The 20,842-nt window shown below is 41.5% G+C and overlaps 2 protein-coding genes across 4 annotated transcripts in view; both read right to left on the bottom strand.

The window, feature by feature from the left end:
- The window catches only part of LOC147817202 (scavenger receptor cysteine-rich type 1 protein M130-like), a 9,194-nt gene extending 3,188 nt beyond the window's left edge, over nt 1–6,006 (bottom strand). Inside the window, exons 1-7 of the mRNA XM_087171430.1 lie at nt 5,976–6,006; nt 5,623–5,877; nt 4,139–4,444; nt 3,747–4,049; nt 2,454–2,756; nt 2,075–2,380; nt 564–887 (exon numbers count right to left, since the gene is read on the bottom strand). Coding sequence (XP_087027556.1) covers nt 564–887; nt 2,075–2,380; nt 2,454–2,756; nt 3,747–4,049; nt 4,139–4,444; nt 5,623–5,875 — 1,795 coding nt within the window. The 5' untranslated portion in view covers nt 5,876–5,877; nt 5,976–6,006. The remainder of the gene's footprint in view (nt 1–563; nt 888–2,074; nt 2,381–2,453; nt 2,757–3,746; nt 4,050–4,138; nt 4,445–5,622; nt 5,878–5,975) is intronic.
- Nucleotides 6,007–11,230: 5,224 nt separating this feature from the next.
- On the bottom strand, nt 11,231–20,764 carry LOC111647548 (uncharacterized). Of its 3 annotated transcripts, XM_023397168.2 has the most exons (8): nt 20,534–20,764; nt 18,551–18,834; nt 17,569–17,663; nt 16,994–17,150; nt 15,894–16,073; nt 15,389–15,442; nt 13,571–14,541; nt 11,231–11,366 (listed from the first exon to the last, which is right to left on the bottom strand). In XM_023397168.2, the coding sequence occupies exons 2-7, from the start codon at nt 18,690–18,692 to the stop codon at nt 13,592–13,594; spliced, it is 1,578 nt and encodes a 525-aa protein (XP_023252936.1). In that variant the 5' UTR covers nt 18,693–18,834; nt 20,534–20,764; the 3' UTR covers nt 11,231–11,366; nt 13,571–13,591. The 3 variants fall into 3 exon arrangements, with proteins under 3 accessions (XP_023252936.1, XP_023252935.1, XP_087027567.1); XM_023397167.2 differs by lacking the exon at nt 11,231–11,366 and having other exon boundaries at nt 12,700–14,541; XM_087171441.1 differs by lacking the exons at nt 11,231–11,366; nt 20,534–20,764 and having other exon boundaries at nt 12,700–14,541; nt 18,547–18,683.
- Nucleotides 20,765–20,842: the final 78 nt, after the last annotated feature.

The raw sequence follows: 20,842 nt of genomic DNA, 5'->3' as shown, positions 1-20,842 counted from the left end.
TTTGAGGACTTCTTTACGCTTCATTTTACTTTCATGAAGGTAGAGATGTAGCTTGTAAGACTGAATAATAATCCAATGAATGAATAAGGTGCTTTTATTCATTCATTTAATTATTATTCAGTTAATTATATGCAATTCATGCTGAGCTGTATAAGAAAAACAGAAACTAACTAACTAACTAAAGCATTGTAACCTGAGTCATTAAACTGATACTCATCTCACACACTACTGGTATGTAGAAAACAAATCTTTTTTTTTTTTAATGCTGTCAGGTTTGGGCCTTTGCATGAAACAGCATTAATGTACAAAAGCACAACACTGCGACACTGCATTCCTTACCACAGTTATTAACTGTAGTTTAAGAAAACTGTGCGCTGCAAAGTGCACTGCGCCAGCTGATGCAGACTGTGAGATGTGGTTGAAAGCTCACAAAAGGCAAGTAAGAGGACATTAGATTTGACATCATTTTGTCACACATAACAAAATGATCACCGTAACGCCTGCATGTTAAGATCTGTGTGTGTTGCATTTCCCTGTTTGACACAAACTGTCCATGAAGTTACCTGAGACAGTGAGAGAGAGTGGCCGGCTCTCAGAGGAGAAGTTATGGGAGAAAACATGGACGTGATAAACACATCTGTAGCTTCCTTGGTGGGTGTGGTCCGCAGCAGTGAACAGGAAACGGGCAGAGTGATTGACAGCTGGCAGGGTGTGGTTGTGCTCTCTGTGGGCGGGGCTGAAGATCAGCTGGAAGGAACCTTCTTGGTACTGTGGTTCAGTAGAGCATGTGATGGTGAAGTCGGAGCCCATGAGCACCCGAAACGCCCACTGCTTGGAGTCTCCGTCAGCGGAGGGAGAGAGGGAGATGCTTGGCTGAGCCAGCAAGTCTGTTAACACAAGGGGAGATAATGAGCTGAACCAGCAGACATGTGAACACAGAGAGACAGAGGGCCCACCTCCACCTCCACCCCCACCCCCATTTCTTAACCTTGACATTAGCTGAATGTCTCGTCTGTCTCCATCCTCAAGTCTCTTCTTTTGTGTGTCGCACTGACACTGTAGGTAAATGTAAGCAGCAACTATCTAGCTTGTTTAATACACTTTACTTTCTTACCTTCAGACCTTCTGAATTAGATTGTATCAAGTATCTACGGCTGAACGCTAACGTTAGCCAGTTTCTAACTTAAACCTTAAGTTATTGTTTAGTTGAAACTAATGTCAGCTAGCTGATAGCACACCTTCATTTCTAGTGCCGACTTGTAATTTCAATACCAATATAAAATGTTATATATGATCTAATTCTAACAAACACTGGTGCACTTTATTTTGACATTTGAACAGTGTGTGATGGTTGGTCTTTTACCTATTTGATATTAGCTCCTAATAGTCACCTCCTTTGTTTTCACTCAGGAATTCAGGAGTTTTACTTGTTGGATCATTGAACAATATTAAAATCCATGTTTGCTGAAGGCTCAGTAATTGTATGGGCAGTTGTGGAAAGTAATTAAGTACATTTACTCTAAGTAATGTACTTAAGTACAATTTTGAGGTACTTGTACTTAACTTTATGGTACTCTTTACTTCCTCTCTTACATTTCTACACCGCTACATTTATTTGTCAGTTTTAGTTCATAAAGCAAGATACTGTAAGGACTGTAACACTTCAGTTCACTGACACACTGTACTGTTTTCCCTTTTGCCCCAGAGAAAAATTTGACCCCCCCCCCCCCGATTGTCACTGTATAATCTGCACTCTGAGTAAATGTAAATGTAAATGTACAGCGGTACTATGTGCAAAAGGGCTGGGTGAGGTGAACTATAGGTCAGAGGGTGTGGTGATTAATAAATAACTATTTTCTCAACCTTGCATTAACGTTTTCCTACCATGACTTGCACTGTATCACACCGCAGATCAGCTTGTACAGTGAGTGCACTCGTGTAGGAATATGGTATAACAGGTGAGAAAATGTACTTTCAAAGGGCTGTTTGACGGCAAGTTAAAGATAACTACCTCACACATCCCCACTTTAAATAAGCTAAACTATCCCTTTAAGATGTGACTGTCCAATAATACCTGAGCATATCACTTCGATGCCAGCATAGGTTTCAGTAGGATCAGTCATCATCACACAGTCGGAGAGTGCAGATGCCGACTCAACACAGGAACTCTTGACCCACCACACAGGTCTGTCTGGATGTATGTCTGTCATTTTTCCACAAACAGCAGAACCACAGTCCAGCTGTCTACACACTGTAGCTGCAGAATTCTGGTCCCATTCAGATTCCCATTCAGCCACTGGTCTCCACTCTCCCTGGTTTTTCATCTCCAGTTCACCAGCGCAGCGGCTTGCCCCTCCCACCAACCTGACATCGTGTGGATCTGAGACAGGAGAATAACTTGTAGAGGGAATAATCCAGTACGCCGAATCAAAGTTATGCAGCTCACCTCTTACCTGAGCAGGTGAGTCCAACAGCTTTGTCAGGTGAGCAGGTTTTTGTAGCTGAGCCCGACCTTCTGCAGTCCAGGAGAAGAGACTCATTGCCTGCACACCGGAATTCTTCGGTCCACACTGGAGCCCCTTCTCCATAGAGCGCCCCCTGGAAGGCTGAAGGAGCCCCACAACCAAGCTCCCTACAGACCACCTCTGCATCCTGCCGGTCAAAGTCACCTTCACACACCGACGACCACGAGAGGTTAGACCTCACCTCCAGTCTGCCTGAGCACAGGCCAGTCCCATTAACCAGCCTGACAGATTCTGAGGATACAGAGGGAGAGAGAGAGCGAGAGACAATGTTTAGCTTCTGAATATCCATCCATTTTCTCAGCAGAGATCCCGAGGCATTACCAGGCCAGATGGGACATGAAATCCCTTCAGCATGTGCTGGGTCTGCCTTGGGGTCTACTCCCAGTTGGACGTGCCCAGAAAAGATTTAAAAGGAAGACGTCCAGAAGGTGTTCTTGAGATATCCAAACCACCTCTGCTCACTGCTTCCTATAGCAAAGAGCAGCAGATCTACTCTGATCTCTGCCCAGCTGTCTGAGCTCCTCATCCTATCCTGTGAAGGAAACCAATTCGGGCCACTTGTACCTGTGATTCCATTCTTTGAGTCGTCATAGTGACAGGTGGTCACCTGTGACTGAGAGGGTGGATCTTACACGATATGAGCCAGTCTGATTACAGACGCCAGGGCGAAGGGAGGAGGGCAGAGATATGGACACATGAGAGCTGTGTGCTGCAGATGAATGCTGAGAGCAGCCGCACGGTCAAGTACGTGACGCTGCAGGGAACAGAGCACCACAGTCTTGGAATTTGCACAAACTGCAAACCGCCCCAGTGCACACTGGAGGTTACAATCTGATGAAACCCGCAGGATAACATCAACTGACACAAGCAGAGATACAATCCTGAGGTCATTGCTCTGTCTGTCCACACCTTGGCTTTGCCTTGAGAGTCTGTCCATGAACATGACAAACAGAATCAATAACAAGGCATAACCCTGCCCGCGCCCGGTGTGCTAATCTTCCTGCTGAGAAAGCAAAGCAGCTCCACTCCACTCAGTAAAGGAATGTGGGAGATAATAAGACAACCACCATCTTCTGCCATGAGACAAAAATGAGCTTCTAGTACAAGCATCATTTTCTGTGTTCGTCCTAGATAACTTTGCAGTTCAGTCTAACGTAATCCACAACTGACCATGTAACACAGTGACATTGCTGTTAGTATAGGCGCCATTAATGGTTTTACCTGAGCAGGTGATTTCCAGTCTGGAATAGGTCATTTTATTCCCTACTGCCACACACTGCTTCAGTTTGTATTTCGACTGAACACAGGAAGAGTTGAGCCACCACACAGGTTGTTTGAAAGAATCCTCGGTCCTCTTTGTTGAAGCAGATGAGCCACAGTCCAGCCATCGACATATTGTAGCTGTTGCCTCCAGGTTCCAGTCAAAGTCTAGGTTACTCACTTTTCTCCACTCTTCGTGGTGTTTCAGTTCTAGTCTACCAGTGCAATAGTTAGCTCCTCCCACCAGCCTGACTTCATCAGGGTCTGAATAAAGATAAATTAAAGATTAGGGAAAGACATAAAATGACTCGAAACAGAAGAGAAGCTTACTCAAATCAAAGCGGTGCCTCTACCTGCGCAGGTGAGTCCAACTGCTTTGCCAGATAAGCAGGTTTTTCTCACGGTCCTAAAGCTGTTACAGTCCAGGAGGACAGACTCATTGCCTTCACATTGGAACTCTTCGGTCCACACTGGAGACTCCACTTCTCCGTACAGCGCCCCTTGGAAAGCTGAAGGAGCCCCACAACCAAGCTCCCTACAGACCACCTCTGCATCCTGCCGGTCAAAGTCATCTTCACACACCGACGACCACGAGAGGTTAGACCTCACCTCCAGTCTGCCTGAGCACAGGTCAGTCCCATTAACCAGCCTGACAGATTCTGGAAAGTGAGAGTGGATCAAATAACACTGAATCAAATGAGACACATTCTGTAGGTCTTTGTCAAACTGTGGATCCTGCTCTCGGACTTCACTACTTATTTTTGCATAAATGTATCTCTGCAATTTATACTGATAAATAAGGAAAATGTTGTCTCAAATCTAACAAATGAAATTAGGTCTATAATGTAACAGATTAGGGAAAGATTAAGTTAAAAGAAATTTAATTTTGAAGCTGGGTTTATTATTTTGGTAACTTGTAGGATTGAAATTCCAACATGTGTTCGTTCACATGTGGGGAAGTTGGCAATCCTCATCTATCCATTTGCTGTTGTCTTTGTTTGGCATTCCCAGTAAGTGCGCTTTTGTTTAGAAACCTAAGGAATAAATATATCGTTGTATTTGATATAAATGACTAATTTTATATTCTATAATTTGGTATACTTACCTATTTCTTACTTAGCTGTAGCTAGAGTTAAACATAAAAGAAACACTGAATACCTGTGTCATTTGTTTTGTTGCAGTTTTACCTTTTATCCATTACAAATCCTGCCAAGTACTACATGTGTCTGTTCATTGGAGGTTTTTGGAGGAATGAGTTTAGCTTGCTGTTTCATTCAACCTTAGATGAAAATAGTATTAGGCCTGAATAACACATGCAGAAACTTATGCTATGGATGTAAACAGACAAACCATAATTTTCTTTTTTTTATCATAACCCTCTTCTTTCATCTCATGTTTCCTGTCTGTATCTTTAGTGTGAGATCATCCAGTAATACTAAAATAAAAAATAAAAAAAACAATTCACAGGACATGGTAGACCACTGTTCACTCCACATTTCATACCAACAGTCAGTGTTGGTTTCTGACTATGACCACAATCAGCACCTAACCTTGACCAAGCAGTTATTTTAACTATAACGAAGCCCCTAACCATAATAAAGCACTAAGTTTAACCATAACCCACATAATGATGTTTTCCTAATTCTAACCAAACCTTAAGCACAGCAGTATCGGGTCAGAAAACTGCTCTTTGTAACAGTTTTAGAAGGACCAAGGCCGTGAGTTGTGCTCACGTGGTTCATATTCCGTTCTTCACCGCGGTGACAGATAAAGGAGGAAACTGAACTATGATGGCAGCTGTACAGTTTACTGTCACTTCTTAGTTAATGACACTCACCTGAACATGTGATTTCAAGGCTGTAGCTTGGCTCTGAAAAAAAGAAAGCGATGTCAAAAGGAGGATGAACAGCGGATTTCTGTCCTCCTCGTATTGAAACAGCAGAGCCACAGTTGAGGTGGCTGCACACTGCAGCTGCTCTTTTCAGGTCCTTGTACTGGTTATTCACAGGGGTCCAGTTTCCCTGCTTTTTCATCTCTAGTCTACCGGCGCAACGGTTGGCCCCTCCGACCAACCTGATATCATCGGGCATTACTGACAAGACACAGAAAAGATTATCAGTACTTCCATTTATTTAAAATTAGCAAAACAAGACACTGGTTTCAGTGTTTGTAATTCTTTTCCTCCTTTACCCGTTGAAGTGTGTGTGTCCTCAGCCCAGAGCCCTGAGGAGAAACATAAGAAAATAAATGTGAAAATAAAGAGATTTGACCAGAGCTTTGCAGAGATTTAAGTCTAGTGTCTTCTAACTATCTGCCTCAACATCTTCAGATACAGGAAACTCAAAAACATGCTCCCTAAGCACCTGCTTAGAGACCACATGACCACCAGAGGGCCCCCCAGAGCTCGTAAAGGTTTTTATTTTAATAGGCTAGCTGGCTAATACTACTGCTTTAATAAATTCCCCCAGCCTCTCTCTGAGTAACACAGCTACAACTAATAATAGTAGTAATGGGTGTGTTAGATTTACAGTACAAATGATCAAGCACTAAAAAAAAAATCCATGAAGGACCCCATAAAGCAGAAGTCGGCAACTGGCAGCCCACGGCCAAAACTTGATATGTTTTTTGTTAAATCGAAAAAAAAAAGAAAAAAGATCTCCGTTCCAAAAATAGTTACCTAAAGAATAACTAACTCTCTAGCAATTTTTTTTTTTTGGAGCAATACTTTATTTCAAGCTGTTGTGAGCTTTTATTCTGAAAAATTCTGAAAGGAAGTTCCAAGGGTTCTGTTCCTTTCTTGACAAACCTCTGAGGGAGCGGACATACGATGTGTGATATGAATAAAATAACAGGTCAATATTTGATTATTTGCACACCTGCTGTAAATTTAGCAAACCAGTTATCAGTTTTATTAGTTGTAACTGTGTTGGTCTGACACAGGCCTCGTTAACATAGTCTTGTATGATTGCCATTGACATAATATCACAGAAAGATATTACAATAATTTGAATACGAAAATGTTTCTCCTACAGTGAAATTTGTATTTTATATGTTATGTGAAAGCAGCAGATGATCCTCTGTATTACTCGGCCTGACTGCATCAAAATTTAAAGTTATCATTAAGAAGAAAACATCCAGATCATTTTGTTTGTCATTTCAAGCTCTAATATTCCTAATATATCATGTAATATCTCAGGGACGGGGAATATAATATGTGTAAAATACTGTATGTATTATATGTTATGATTTTATAATGAATTGAACTTAATTTACTTTACATCCCATCCTGTAATTTGAATAATTAATATAATATTTTTTTAAATATTGCTATGTTTATGTTTTGGGATGTTTCTGTCATAGTTATTGTATTTATGACTTCATAAATCTTCATCTTAGTTTTAATTGATGATATCAGTACAATACAATCTGCTGTAGTTACTCAACACAGTAAATTTAATAATAGCAGTATTTTTCCTTTGTAATATCAATATCATAGGGACAGTATTTACATAGATAGAGCTGCAACAGTGTCACCACAGAGCACAGTGAACCAGGCAGAATGTTTCAGATCTGTGTGAAGTGAACACAGGGATTTGGCCTATGTAATAAGAAACATTTTAAAACACACACACACAACCACACTCTGCCTCTACAAACATAAACACCTTCAAACATCATTATTATGCCAGAGTCCTACCTGGGCCCCAGAGAGACAGTAGCACTATCAGCACTCTGTGATCCATGTCCGCCCAGCATGAAGCAGCGTGCTGCTCTGTCTTCCTCATGTGTCTCTGCTCTTGTCTTTATCAAGTTCAGAGTCAGGTCCAACCCTCAGGGGATTTCTGCTTTATTTTTTTTAACCTTCTATTGTAGGTCATCATAAAGGTGTAACGTGGGCTGATTGCTCTCAGAGCATAAAAGAATCATCAAAATATAATTTAATTTAATTCCAGCTTTAATTAAATTTAATACTCAAAGAAACGTGACATTTGACTGGAAGTTTCGGGAAACGAAAGCAACAATAAGTTTCTTCTTGCTTTCAGTTTGCATTAAATTGATGCAGATGAATTTGGATAGGATCTCTATCCTGAGGCCGATTTATCTATCTCATTACCTGAGAATAACACAGTGACAACTCAGAGTCCTGCAATTTCCTGTCTCAGTGTTGTTAACCTTTCCTGGCTCATATCGTCTGTGTCAGGGTTTTCAGGTAAGTAGGGGTGGACCCAAATGCAGCCAACACTCTGGGGGACGGTGCAGACAGGTTTAGTAACCTGACGACGTGAACAAACCCTGAACTAAACAGACGAACTGACACAGACAAAGGGGAGCACAAGGACTATATAGACAAGGGGAGGCAAGGGTGATTGAACACAGGTGAAACACATTAGGGCGGGGCAGACAAAAACCATGACAGTCTGGACTGTAGTTGGGAAGCACATGGGAGACGCAGGAACCTCGGTCTTGAGGAGTCGTAGCATTTACTTACTGACAAACAGCCTAAAAAGCACATACATCTGCACGTGTACAAGGCGCGCAATATCTCGGATTGACTGATCTCAGAAGGATCTCCGAATGGGAGAAGACTCCAGGATTATCCTCAATGGGCACATCTCCAAAGAAAAACTCCCTGCTGTCCTCTCTGCTTGACAAGCCCCAACCTTTGTCAATGGGACGCAGTCATACCCACAAAAATGACAGAAACGATAGGTACAATTGCTGGAAGTCAAGGAACAGTAACCTGCTGCTACAACAAGTGGGCAGTAAATTGCAAACAGGCACAGGTTCCTTTATGGGACAGAATGCTGTTGTGAGATCAGATGCAAGGAGAGATATCACTTCCTCATTCTAATTGATGTCTATTTTCAGCTTTAACTGAGCAAGCACTGTGTGACCATTTTTACGGCATGCCGCATGACGTCTCCATAGACACGGCCAAGCTTTGCTGGTGTTAGCGGTACAGATGGTACAGATGCATCCGCTACGGCTGAAGCCAGTTTGTTTGAGCATTTGAAGCAGTTTTATGAACAAACAAGTTCCCCCCCCATTTCTGTCATATGTAAAGGGAGATGCGCCAACAATTGTGTGGGCATTTCTTTTTTTCTTCATTATCTTTCTTCTGTCTCTTCCATGTTGGGTTCTTTTATTAAGTTTCTGCCTGGCCTTCATATTATCCAGGAGAGTATCAATGATGTGTTTGCCAGTTAATACAGTGCACAGTCAGCAGAAGAGTTTGAGTACTGTGGTCACTGAGGTAGTGTTTGCAACCTGGCAAATACAAATGCTGCAAAATCCCTCAAACATTTGTCAGCCATTTTTCTCCCCAATTAACTGAGCGACAGTTTTGAGCATGTGTGCAGAGCATGTGTGCAGCACTGTAAACACTCTGATGTCCTTCCATGTCTTCAGTTTTGAACATATGTTAAAAGCCCTGTCCAAGCAGCTGGGAATGTCTTGCTGATGGATGATAGCAGAACACTTTGGAGTAGTGCCCAGCTGTAATCTGTTTCAACCTGATGAACTCTTAGTTTTGTGTAATGGGACAGTTTTCAGAGGAACTGCATTAGCCAGACTGGTAGGAGAGGTGCATTCTGATCACCTCCAGGAAGCCTGAGAGAGTGGTAAAGGGGTCTTTTGGTCCAGCTTGGAGGATACCTTGTTCCTACCATAGTTAGACAACAAGCTAGTTTCATCATAATGAGCCGTCTTCCAAGATGGAGAAATAACATTGGTCTGTATGTGCAGCTGGTTGTGAGATGAGTGACACAAAGCCTGTCTTCCGCCTTACAAAGAGTGAGGCAGAAGACAAGCAACAGAGGATGTCATTGCAGAGAGGAGCCCAAGCAGAACATGGAAAGACATGGAACAAAAGAACAATGGAGAAAGTTGCCAGTGGTATCACAGACAGCCACAGTGAATAGAAATAAAATGGCAAACAATTGTTCCACTAATGTAACCATGGACCAATGTTGCTGTTGAACTGTTGCGAATTTCTCACAGCTTGAAAATTAAAAATCCATATTTCAACATCAGTGCAGTTTATACACTCCCTTCCTGCAGAGTAAAAATACTTCTTTTAAAGAAAGTGGGAGCCACTCACATCAATGTGATATTTCAGTTTTTCCCTTTTTGATAAACTTGTAAACAAGTATAACAACATAAGAAAATGTGAAACAAGTTGTTAATATATTTCCTTCTTTGGAGCAAATGAAGAGCTTAAGCCACAAGAAGTGATACAACTGATACAAGCAACATGCTGAGGACTTGAGATGCGACATTATCAGCTCTGCTTTTCTGGTCAGATGACCTGTTTCCTCTCCATCGTTTAATCGTCTCATCAGTTGTCCAGTTCATTTCAAGCATTGCACCACCGGTACGTTTTTGGAAGCTGGCCATCTGGACTGGAGAGTAAAGCTCATCTGACCGGTGGGGAGGAAAGTCAAATCAAAACATACAGGAAGATGCTACTTCCATATTGTTGTTTTTGCTTGTTTGTTGTTGTTTTTTTTTACACAAGAATACTGAGCGATTTTTATCTTTGTGTATTTGCTGAGCCACATTATCAGTGGTTACTAAAAGTGTAAATCTGCCAGTGATGCTGCTGATGAGGATGATGATTTCCTGAGTTTGGCAGCATTAGTGACAAACACAGATGTTTGATGAAGATGTTGGTAATACTGAACTGGTCATTGGCTATGACTGGAAAGCAGATGACAGGATGATGATATGATAAACCCCCCCCACGTCACCCACACAAGAAAATCTTGTCATGTGCTGACTTATTTGAGGTGTTGTGCTTTCACAATAAGACTAAAAAGGCCCCACACCTCTCTGTGCCTTACACACAGATGATATGAGTTTGTGTCATATGCAGAAATATGAGTCATCAGAACAAGCTGCCTGTGAACTCAGGTATTTGATATTTCCTAATTGTTATCAAATCCCATGAAAAGACCAGAAACAAGTGTTAATCCATCCCTCAATACGTCCTGACTTCCCTACTCTGTCCGCGGCTCTCAGCTCCAAGACCATTGGTTCCAACTGAGGTTATAAATCTTGTTTAAAAACAGTTCATAAACAAATAGTTCTATTTAAAACCGTAAAGTAATTTCCTAAAACAGATGGACATTGTAGTTTTTAGCTAACAAGTAGGACTGCTCTACATTTGGTTCTCTAGTCTACTGAGTATTTGGGTCAGCAGGCCAGAGTGTGTGTGGCACCGAGTCAAAATAAAGTAAAGTAAAGGTTGTGTTTTTAACAGTTTTTGGAATCAGTGGAGCTCTATGGCTTCGGGGTATGAGACACATCAGGCTCTGATACACACACAGTCCCCGTTAGTGTTGTTGCTCTCGTGATTTGTTAACAATAAGAAAAATAAAACATATAAGCAGACCTCACCACATACTGTGCTATAAAAAAAACAAAAAGAAAACACTCTCCCAACAGATTTTTCTTTTTTTTTTTATTAAAAAAATCTTTATCCTCAGGATTTGGTTGTAAGAAACATCACAGAGCCTGGTTACAGTCGATTGGTCAGAGAGCCAGCTGCAAGTGATGAAACTGCATCTCCAAGGGTAAGGTCTGCAGATTCAGGAGGAGGAGCAAAGAGCAAGAATTCAAAAGCTCGTCATCTTTATGTGGTATTATGGGCAGCAGTTACATCTTTAATACCAACAAGTACAACTGCTTCTCGGACTGTTGTCTCAGTTTCTACTCAGGGTTACAGTTTTTTTATTGGTCTGTTTGAAAGCAGGTGTGTGTACATGACTCTGGTTTACTTTACAAGCTGCTGCTTCAAATTTCAGATCTAGAGATTGAAGCTTTTCTTAGATTTTCTAGAAACGCTCAGAAATTTGATGCTTGCCAGGGTGTCAGGTGGAAGGGAAGGATTATGGGGTGGGACAATTTTCCGCGGGAACTGGCTCAGCTGATTCTACATTAAATCTATGTTACAAAATTCACCAGCCACGTTCACCGTTTGACCACATTCAGAACTTGGTGGGAGCAGTCAGGCCTGCAGCAGGGTTCAACTGACTAACAACAGCAAAAGCATTTAACTGCATTGGGCTGGTAGTGCGGTCCTACCATGAAACTTCCTTTAATAGCTTTTAGTAAGAGTTTTACAAATATTTTTTATCCACTGCACGATAGAACTGCTTTCGTCATATTCATCTTTATTCAGCATGTTTCTGACTGATCTGAGACCGGGGAGAAAGAGACAAACATTTTAAACAAACTCCTGGTTTTTGGGTCTACACATTTAACATTTGAACTCGTTTTAACAGCTTCTCCACTGATTTTGACATCACAATTTTAAAATGACATTTATCCACATCGCTCCTCGAACTGTTTGCCCGGTGCCAGAAAAAGACAGTGTCGGAGGTTTGAAGGAGTCTTTAAACAGTTAGAAACATCACACAGCGCCTGTGACGCAGAGTCGTTGGTGGACTAAAAGAAAACATTACCCTCGGGGGATTTAGCCGAGTCCATCTCTGAGTCAGTACTTTTAAGATTTAAAGAGGAAGACTGTAGTAACGATGGCAAAATCTAAATATTTAGCACCATCAGTGACACTTGTTTCATCATTACTTGTTTGCTTGTTTTTACTTAGCATTGTGGGATAATGTTAACCTGCTCGAATTAACTCCCACAAGACAATCGACTCACAGAATTTTAAACACATCAGTTTTCATTGATCAGCAACAGCAAATTAGATTTCTCCCTCCCTCCCTAATCAAAGACATGTATTTAATAATAATAATAATAATAATAATGATTATGCTGCTTTATTTAATACCCATTCATTGTGATTTTAGCTGCATCAGATGACACTGACCCAGATGTAGCCTGAGTCCAGAGGCAGGTGTTTGGGATCTGGTATTACATCTGTAACGGGATGATTTCTTGAACTGGATCATGCACAATTGTTTATTCTCTTCTCTCAGTCAATTAAACAGAGTTTCCAATTCATGTTACTGAGGCACTCCCAGACCAAACTGTGGAGGCCTTTTAGAAGCAGGTTATTAGATCGCACAGACAAACCAGCGAGAAGATTTTTTTCCTTAATTTAAAAAGATTAACCCTTTGGAAATGACACAAGAAACTTTTTCACCAGCAGCAGTAAATTCAGCAGCAACCTCAACTAAACAGTTCTTTTCATTTTCATTTTCTTCCTGCTCTGTCTCAGCACCTGCCATGTTGGAAATAACAGTGAGACTGGGGGGCTAGTTTGAGCTGAGCCAGTATAGATTAAGTTTATCAGCATTGAAAGCATTAAAATGGTGACCGTATGGCTCTAAAATCTAAAATGCAAGATTAGTATCTATTTATATTCTTCTGACATGTTACAGTTGCTTTGCTCAATTCCTGTCATTCAGTGAGCCGAATGTTAAATGAAATGCGGGACTCTTGTCTCTGCATCATCTTATCTGCGTTTGTTTCTCCACACATGAGCACAGTCCCATCGCCGCTCACTGCAAGCGGGTGATTTCAGCAGCTCAAAACAACTCACTTTAAACCCACTTTAAACTGCCAATTACAGTGCGGATAACACACGAGCCTGCTACAAACCAACAGCAGATACATAACGAAAAACAAGACTCAAAGCGGCATGTTTTTGTGCCTTTGGGCAAATAATTTGTCCCATTTTCAGGTTGTTAAAGTCAAATATCACCTTCTCTTTTATGATGTTAACTAATAAGACAGAAGTTTAAACCTGAAGCACTCAAAATTCCCCTGCACTTGGCTTGTTCCTTCCCATTTTGTCTCATTTTGTAAAAACCTACTAGTTTGTTCATGTCCACTTTTCAGAAGTGTGAAGGGGGATGATGATGTGTCGGCAAATGTCCACTGTTGGCTTTGTCCCTCAGCATAGTCAGCGCCGTGTTGGAGAAATCCCTCAGGATGTCCACTGTCTCTCTCTGCAGCAGCAGAGACTCCTGCACAAACTCCTGCTGGCTCTCCACCAGCAGCTGGACAGACTGAGCCAGCACCTCCAGAGACTGAGACACCGAGGTCAGGAGCATCCTGCTGGCCCGCTGCTGCTGGAGGCTCTGAGAGGCCATCTGGGCCACGTGGTTCTGGGACCTGCGGGAGGACGCTCCAGCCGGCAGAGGGTCAGATGAGTTTGAGGTTGAGGTTGGGGGTTGATTGGATGGGAGGACTGAGGAGGAGGAGGAGGAGGAGGAGGAGGAAGAGGAGGAGGAGGAGGGAGGTGGTTGCTGAAGGCTCGCTGAAGGGACAGAAGATGAGGGAGCGGTGGTTACAGCAGCACCAGAAGAGGAGGAGGATACAGCAGCAGAGGAAGCAGGAGGAGGAGCAGGAGGTGGTGGGACGGAGGATGAGGATGAAGAGGGCACAGGGTGAGAGGTAGAGTTATTGGCTGCAACAGGCGTAGAGGAGGAGGATGCAGGAGGGGGAGCAGGGATGGAGGAGCCAGTCATTTTGGCATTTGTGGGGGACTGAGACAAAGGAGGTGCAGCGGAGGATGAGGCAGCATCTGAATCAGATACTGGAGGGAGAACGGAGGAGGTGGAGGCCACAGCGGAAGAGGGTCCAGGTGTTGGTCTCGAGTAGTTGTGGTTCTGGATGTGGTTGTGATTCTGGCTGTTGTTTCGGGAGTAAGTGTGGACTGGCTTGATCCTCAGCAAGGCATCATCCGGCAGGGGGTCCAGGGAGGTAGATGAGGGCGGGGGAAGAGAAGAAGGATGGGAGGAGAACAAGGAGTCATCATTTTCTTCAAAGTCCATGTTGTGTTCTGGTAGATGACAGAGAGAAGAGACATCCATTTAGTTGATCTACACACACTTTCTGTTTTAAGAGCTTTTTCACAGCTTTTACAAGAGGCCACACAGATTCATGTTGGGATCCCATTTTACTTTTCAAATACAAAATGTGATGCATAAACTCATGGTACTGATGATGCAGATTATATCGATGCTTTTTTTTCTTTTTCAGTTTAAAAAAACTTTATTCCTCACTGTCTGGATCTGATTTGGTAATTAAGGCCACATTGAGGGAAAAAAAAGAAATCGGAAATTTCAAGAAAAAGTTATGTAAAAGTAATATTATGAGAATAAAATCATAATATTATGAGAAAATTAAAAATGTAAAATTTCAAGTGAAAAAAACACAATTTTTTATGAATATTATATCAACCAATCAAACAGGTGAAAGGACAGTCAGTGCAGCCTGAGCTGCTTCTGGCAGCTGCTGTTTGTTTAACAATAGAATAGACTGTCTTCACAATCTGTGGGTGGGTGGATGGATGGATGGATGGATACTTTATTTATCTCCTAGGGGAAATTCATGTCTCCATTAGCTCATTGTTGATAATAATAATAATAATAATAATAATAATAATAATAATAATAAAAACACTAAATAATAAATAAACAATAATAATTAGATTAGTCCACTTCCTTTGGCTGATGTGTTGTAAAGCCTGATGGCAGTGGGAACAAAGGATCTCCTGAACCTCTCTGTTCTGCAGCGCAGTGAGATGAGACGTTTGCTGCAGCTGTAGCTGCTTCTCTGTCCTGCCAGAATGTTGTGGAGAGGGTGGTTGGTATGAAAATAGCAGCTGTATAAAACTACACTCTTACCTCCATCATCACCCAGGTCTACGTCAAAGTCAGAGGAGGAATGGAAAGGATCTCCTGCAAGACAATACACAGCAATGACATGACTGAAGGGCTCAGCAGCAGGCAGAAATTTTGCAATGTTAAAATGTCTACGACTACCTCAGTTATTAAGTATTTTAGAGAGGAGGCAACAGAGTAGAAAAGAAAGTGATCACGCATTAAAATAAAACCACTGTCGTCGACCAAAGAAAATGTTTATTCTCACTCAGGTCTTCGTGACTCTGCTGTGCACTCTGAGTCAGGTTCAAAAGTCCACAATATTAAAACCCAAGTGCTTCACACTTACAATAGAAATGTAATCCAGATGACTTTCAGTTTATTATCTTTGGTAATTGGTAAAGCTGTGTAACCACGTCATGGGATCTTCAAATTTAAAGAGAAACTGACTGGACGATTTTCATGTTGGTGTGCACCAGTGACTTTCCTGCCATGTTACTGGTGCAGCTTAGTAACCAGTTCTACTTACCACCAAGTTCTTTCTCTGGTGAGGAGAGAGGAGAGAGGTCTAAGCAGGCTCCTCCAGGTAACGAGTGGGAGCTGTCCGTCAGGCTGAGGTAGGAGTAGGGAGCAGGATTCGAGGATAGGCCTTTAGTGTAAAGCTTCGAGAAATCATCATCTTCTCCAATGTCCTGATCACTGTCTCCATCTGAGAACCAACACATGAAAACTAGTTCAATAAAGACAAACCATAACACTTCAAAATAATGGCAATTTAAACACACACAATTGTATGCACAAGAAAACAGGCAGTTTTCTTTAACGATGCTCAAACCATCGAACACCCTGCCAAGAGCTTTAAGAGATGCTCAGTGAACATTTTCAAACGACAGCTGGAAACCTTTTTATTTTACTTGACTTTTAATTAATTCTCTCATATTTTACTGTTCTTACTGGTTTCTGTTTTTATTTGCATTTAGATATTTTATCATGTATTGATGACGTATTGATGTTTTATTATAAAGGACTTTGAGCTACATCTCTTGTATGAAAAGTGCTGTATAAATATCACTATTTATTCAATTACAGGGACTTTTGTTATCCCTCTACTTCCACTCCATTTCCATATGATCTGTTTTCTGTAAGGCCTTTGTGGTTTTAGTTTTTGTTTAAGCAGCAGAGCTGCTTCATCTGGGGATGTGTCGGTACAAACCACAGGATTGATAGAAAAGCCAATCCATGGATATTCTAATTCATTTTATTGGTTCTTAACAACCGGATTAATTTCCAACCGCAGACACATAAAATAATTCAAACTGACTCTCTCTCTGCCATTTGCATGAATTTAAGCATCACTACTTGGATGCACTACACCTCAAATATGCTGCTGCCTTTGAATTTTTACATTTTCTTTATGCTGGAGAAAAAATTGTCTAAATATTGTTCAGTCAAATCCACACAGATTTCCTCTCAGCATGGACGTTATAAAAAACACTATTCAGCAGCAAAAGACTAACCACTTCAGGACGTAAAATCTGTCTTCTGGATTAAAGCTCTCAAAACAAAGATTCCACCAGAAATGATTTTTCTACCAGTACGACCAAATTTCAAATCCAATGTCTCGCTCACCTCCTCTGGGACTCATCATTAGTATCCTATGGACCATCCTCTCCACGGGGCCCAGGTTCTTCTTCCTCAGGTTGCTGCCGTTGGGGCCCCTCAGGGCCGCGATGCGTCTCTTTCCATCACATTTGAGGTCAGCCCATTTCTTCATGATCTGACGCACCTGTGAGAAGATACAACCGCCTTTAAGAAGTCTTCTATCATGTTGAAATACCTGCTTCCTCAAGTAGCAGCCTGATGCTGCTGTAGCCTCTACAGATGCTTCAAACTAGCCAAGAAAAATTTTGTGGATTAGTCACTGAACAGAAAATTAAGTGCCAGCAATTTTGATTATCGGTATTTATCATCTGAACTGAAGTGGGTCGAGGTGGACAAAGCAAATATTCAGCTGCAGGTCAAACGTTTGGGAACCACTGGTGTGATCTATACAAAAGGCTGATATTGAGATGAACACTTGCTTGAGAAATGTATTAAATGCAGATTTCACATCTATAAGTAAAACAAAATTATGTCTGACAGTATACCTGAACATTACACCTGGAAATACACACAACCCTAATAAGATGATGACAATCACAAACCTCTCTGTGATTCTCTCCCAGACCGTTGATCTGATTTGTGATTTCAGCCCAGGTCTGTTTCTTGGTTTCAGCTGACACACCTTGGTTAAACTTCCCTACAGATGGGAGTGAGATAAAATACGATGATGTGAGACTTGGTTTTGCTCATATTTAATATTTCTCAACAGCGTCGGTGTCCTCACTGCACAGAGTTCACCTGGCTCACGTCCAACAATCAGTAAAAAGGAATAACATCTGTGTCAGGAAACATCTGGTTCTCTGATAAAAAGGCGAAGCTCTTCAATGGTGCATTTCAGCAAGAAACATCCAATCACAGCGATCACGTTTCTGTCACCTGTGCCACAAACACATGGTGTGAGCTCGAATCAGTTAACTTTTCATTTGTGATTCAATTTTGTGTAAATTCATGAATTATGGCTTCATGTTTTTGTTACAGCTGCGACAGCAAACCACTTTAATTTTTTACCACTGTCATTCACGCTTATTACTGGCTTCTCCTCCACAGCAACAGCAGCCGAGGTTCATGGATATTATAGTATTCAGAACTATCCACCAAACTGTCCACCAAAAGTTACGATGAAAGAAACTGGTGGTTATGATCATTATTCAGGATGATGCTGTGCTTTCATGTTAAGCAACATTGCAGATGTCATTTTAAAAAGAGAACTGAAATAGGAAAAGCAAGAGGAAGAAACACTTCCAGAACCAGGAGCCCACTTTACATCTCTAATATCAGAACCAAATGTCACCAAGCTCCTGGCTGAATCTGATCCTAGGGGCAAGCAAAAACACACTGCCCATAACTATCTCCTCTTTTCTCCAAGATGGATGCAAATAAGCTTAAGCATAACTTCTCAGTACAATTCCGCTGCTTGCTACAAGCTTTGGACAAGGTCCTATCAAACAGAAGGAATAAGATAATCTTATCAAAACCAACCAAAAACACACACACACACACACACACACACTCCGCCTTACTCACTAAGGATGATGTATCTGTTCCTCTTCACTGCCTCCAGCAGCAGTTTGACCTCCGTAAAGGAGAACCTCGGTTTGGCTCTCAAACCGCCTTTTACTCCTCCCACCCTTAACTCTTCATCGTCATCACGCCAAGTGGTCGACATAGCTCCACCTTCACCTCTTCCTCCTCTTGTGATGGCCCACTACGACTCTGGTACAGAGTCCAATTTCTCCGCCCACAAGGATTGTCTGGTGCTGATCCACGTGCCAGTCTGGACTAAAGACACCTGTCTGACTGCACAGGTCCTGCAACAAAAAAAAAAAAAGAGACGAAGGAGAACGAATGAGACGTAATACAATGCATGACAGACATTCCAGAGCTCTAGTTCTAAAACGCATAGCATACCTAATATTGCATTCTCCCACAAACCATTATTGTTTTACTGTTGTTCTCTTTACTGAGTGACAGCTCTTTAAGAATATGGCATTACATTTATTTATCAGAAAAAGAAAAGTTTGCACCTTCACTTTCAAACAGACATTTTTTTTAAATCAATACATACAATTCAGCATACAATGTATGCTGAGTTTGACAAAAGTGAAATCAGTAAATGTAAGTAAAAGGTAGATATGCTAATAGTGATTGAAAAGTCAGCGCCATGATCAGCTCCATCTACGCAAAGGAAATGTAAATATTTATGGACCCTAGCTCACGAATCTCCATCATTGCCTTCCTTATTCTGTCTCCCTACACTGCCCCCTCCTGGATAGATTTTAAAATAAAAACGCCCTGATGTAGAATTACCCACAATGATGGTAAATGTTTTGTTGTAATGTGATCTGGTGTCTATATTTATCTGATGACCAACGTCTTTGTCATTTATCCACTTTTTTAGGACTATATTCAATAAACATAATTACCCAACAAAAGCCTTTGTGTGTACATATATAATTCTGTACTACATACACTAATATATGTATCTATACACTAACCTAAACCCAATCCTAAACAGATGAATGTTTGACTAATCAAGCATCAAGTTAATGATGCTGTATTTTTCCCCTTCTTTTTTTAAATAATAATAATAATAATAATAATAAACTTTATTTATATAGCACTTTTCATAACAGATTTATTTAGTGCTGTCCAAACAGAGAAACAAAACAAAGCAATAAAAGACACAGAGAAGAGAGGCAAAGTGTCAAGGCAAATTTAACAAGGAGAATTACAAATGCACGTTAAAGCGATGAAATCAATGAAGCAGACGAAAGAAATTAAGATTAAAGTAAAAACCAACAATCAAAACATTGAAATCAAGAATTAAAAGCTGCTTTAGACAAGTATGTTTTGAGTAGTGTTTTAAACTGAGGCAATGAGTGAGGTGTGTCTCTAGCTACTCTGTTAAAGTCCATTTTTTAAAAAAGTATTTCTACATGTAAAGTAAAAATGAATAGGATGTGTATTTGTTAACACATTAATAGTTAAGGACTTCTCAGCATAAAATGATGGAAATTTGCATTGCGTTTGTTCTGACCACGTGACCCGTGGTAGCCAATCAGCAGCGATCTTTCTTATGCCTTTGTTGAGCTTGTTCCTGCCTCTCCCCCTACTGCTCGTGCCTGACGGGCTCACACAGAGAGTAGCTCGCAGACACCGCCATCTCTGTTAGCTGCGCAGGGTTGAACCGCTGCTATGTTAAAAACGGCATAACCCGACTCACTGTGAATTTCGGTACTCATACGTGGATTAATCGCGGATGTAAAACGACGCATGCTATACTTGTGCGCCGCTCCGCTGCGCCACTTAGAGCTACGCGACGTATCGGTGGCCGACGGGAGGACGAAACGCCTGCTAGCTTCTGCGTTACACTCTTTTTAGCATTGGGTAGCTATACATGCTTTTCTGCGCGTAGACGACACGCGTGCGGTTTGCTATCGGGAACTAATCGCGATGTGTGGTGTAAAAAAAAAAAAAAAAAAAGCTGAATATATAGAAAATAATTACCAGGGAAAATGGCGTTGTTCTCTCCCTCTCTCCCCTCCTTCTGTGGTTCTCCCGAAAGTTCGGAGTGACGAGAACAGCTGAACTGCGCAGGCTCTACAGAGCGAGAGATTTTTTTTTTCCTCCCTTGAACGCGCAACATTTTCATGCTGCTGCTGCGCGCCCCCAGCTGTCCCAGATACAGTGTGCACCAATCACTCCCATTTTCAAGGAAAAAATCAAGCACAACACTCACAAATTCTGCACAATTAGCTCACATTTTTGTTTTTTAAGAACATAACTGATGACTGGATGCTGATAAATCACCCAGAC

The sequence above is a fragment of the Seriola lalandi genome, unplaced genomic scaffold (assembly GCF_002814215.2).
Source record: "Seriola lalandi dorsalis isolate HSWRI2012SDOR001 ecotype SW California unplaced genomic scaffold, Sedor1 jcf7180002054998, whole genome shotgun sequence".
Classification (NCBI taxonomy): domain Eukaryota; kingdom Metazoa; phylum Chordata; class Actinopteri; order Carangiformes; family Carangidae; genus Seriola; species Seriola lalandi.
Note: the sequence above shows the minus strand (reverse complement) of the source record. Positions and strands in the feature narration are given on the sequence as shown.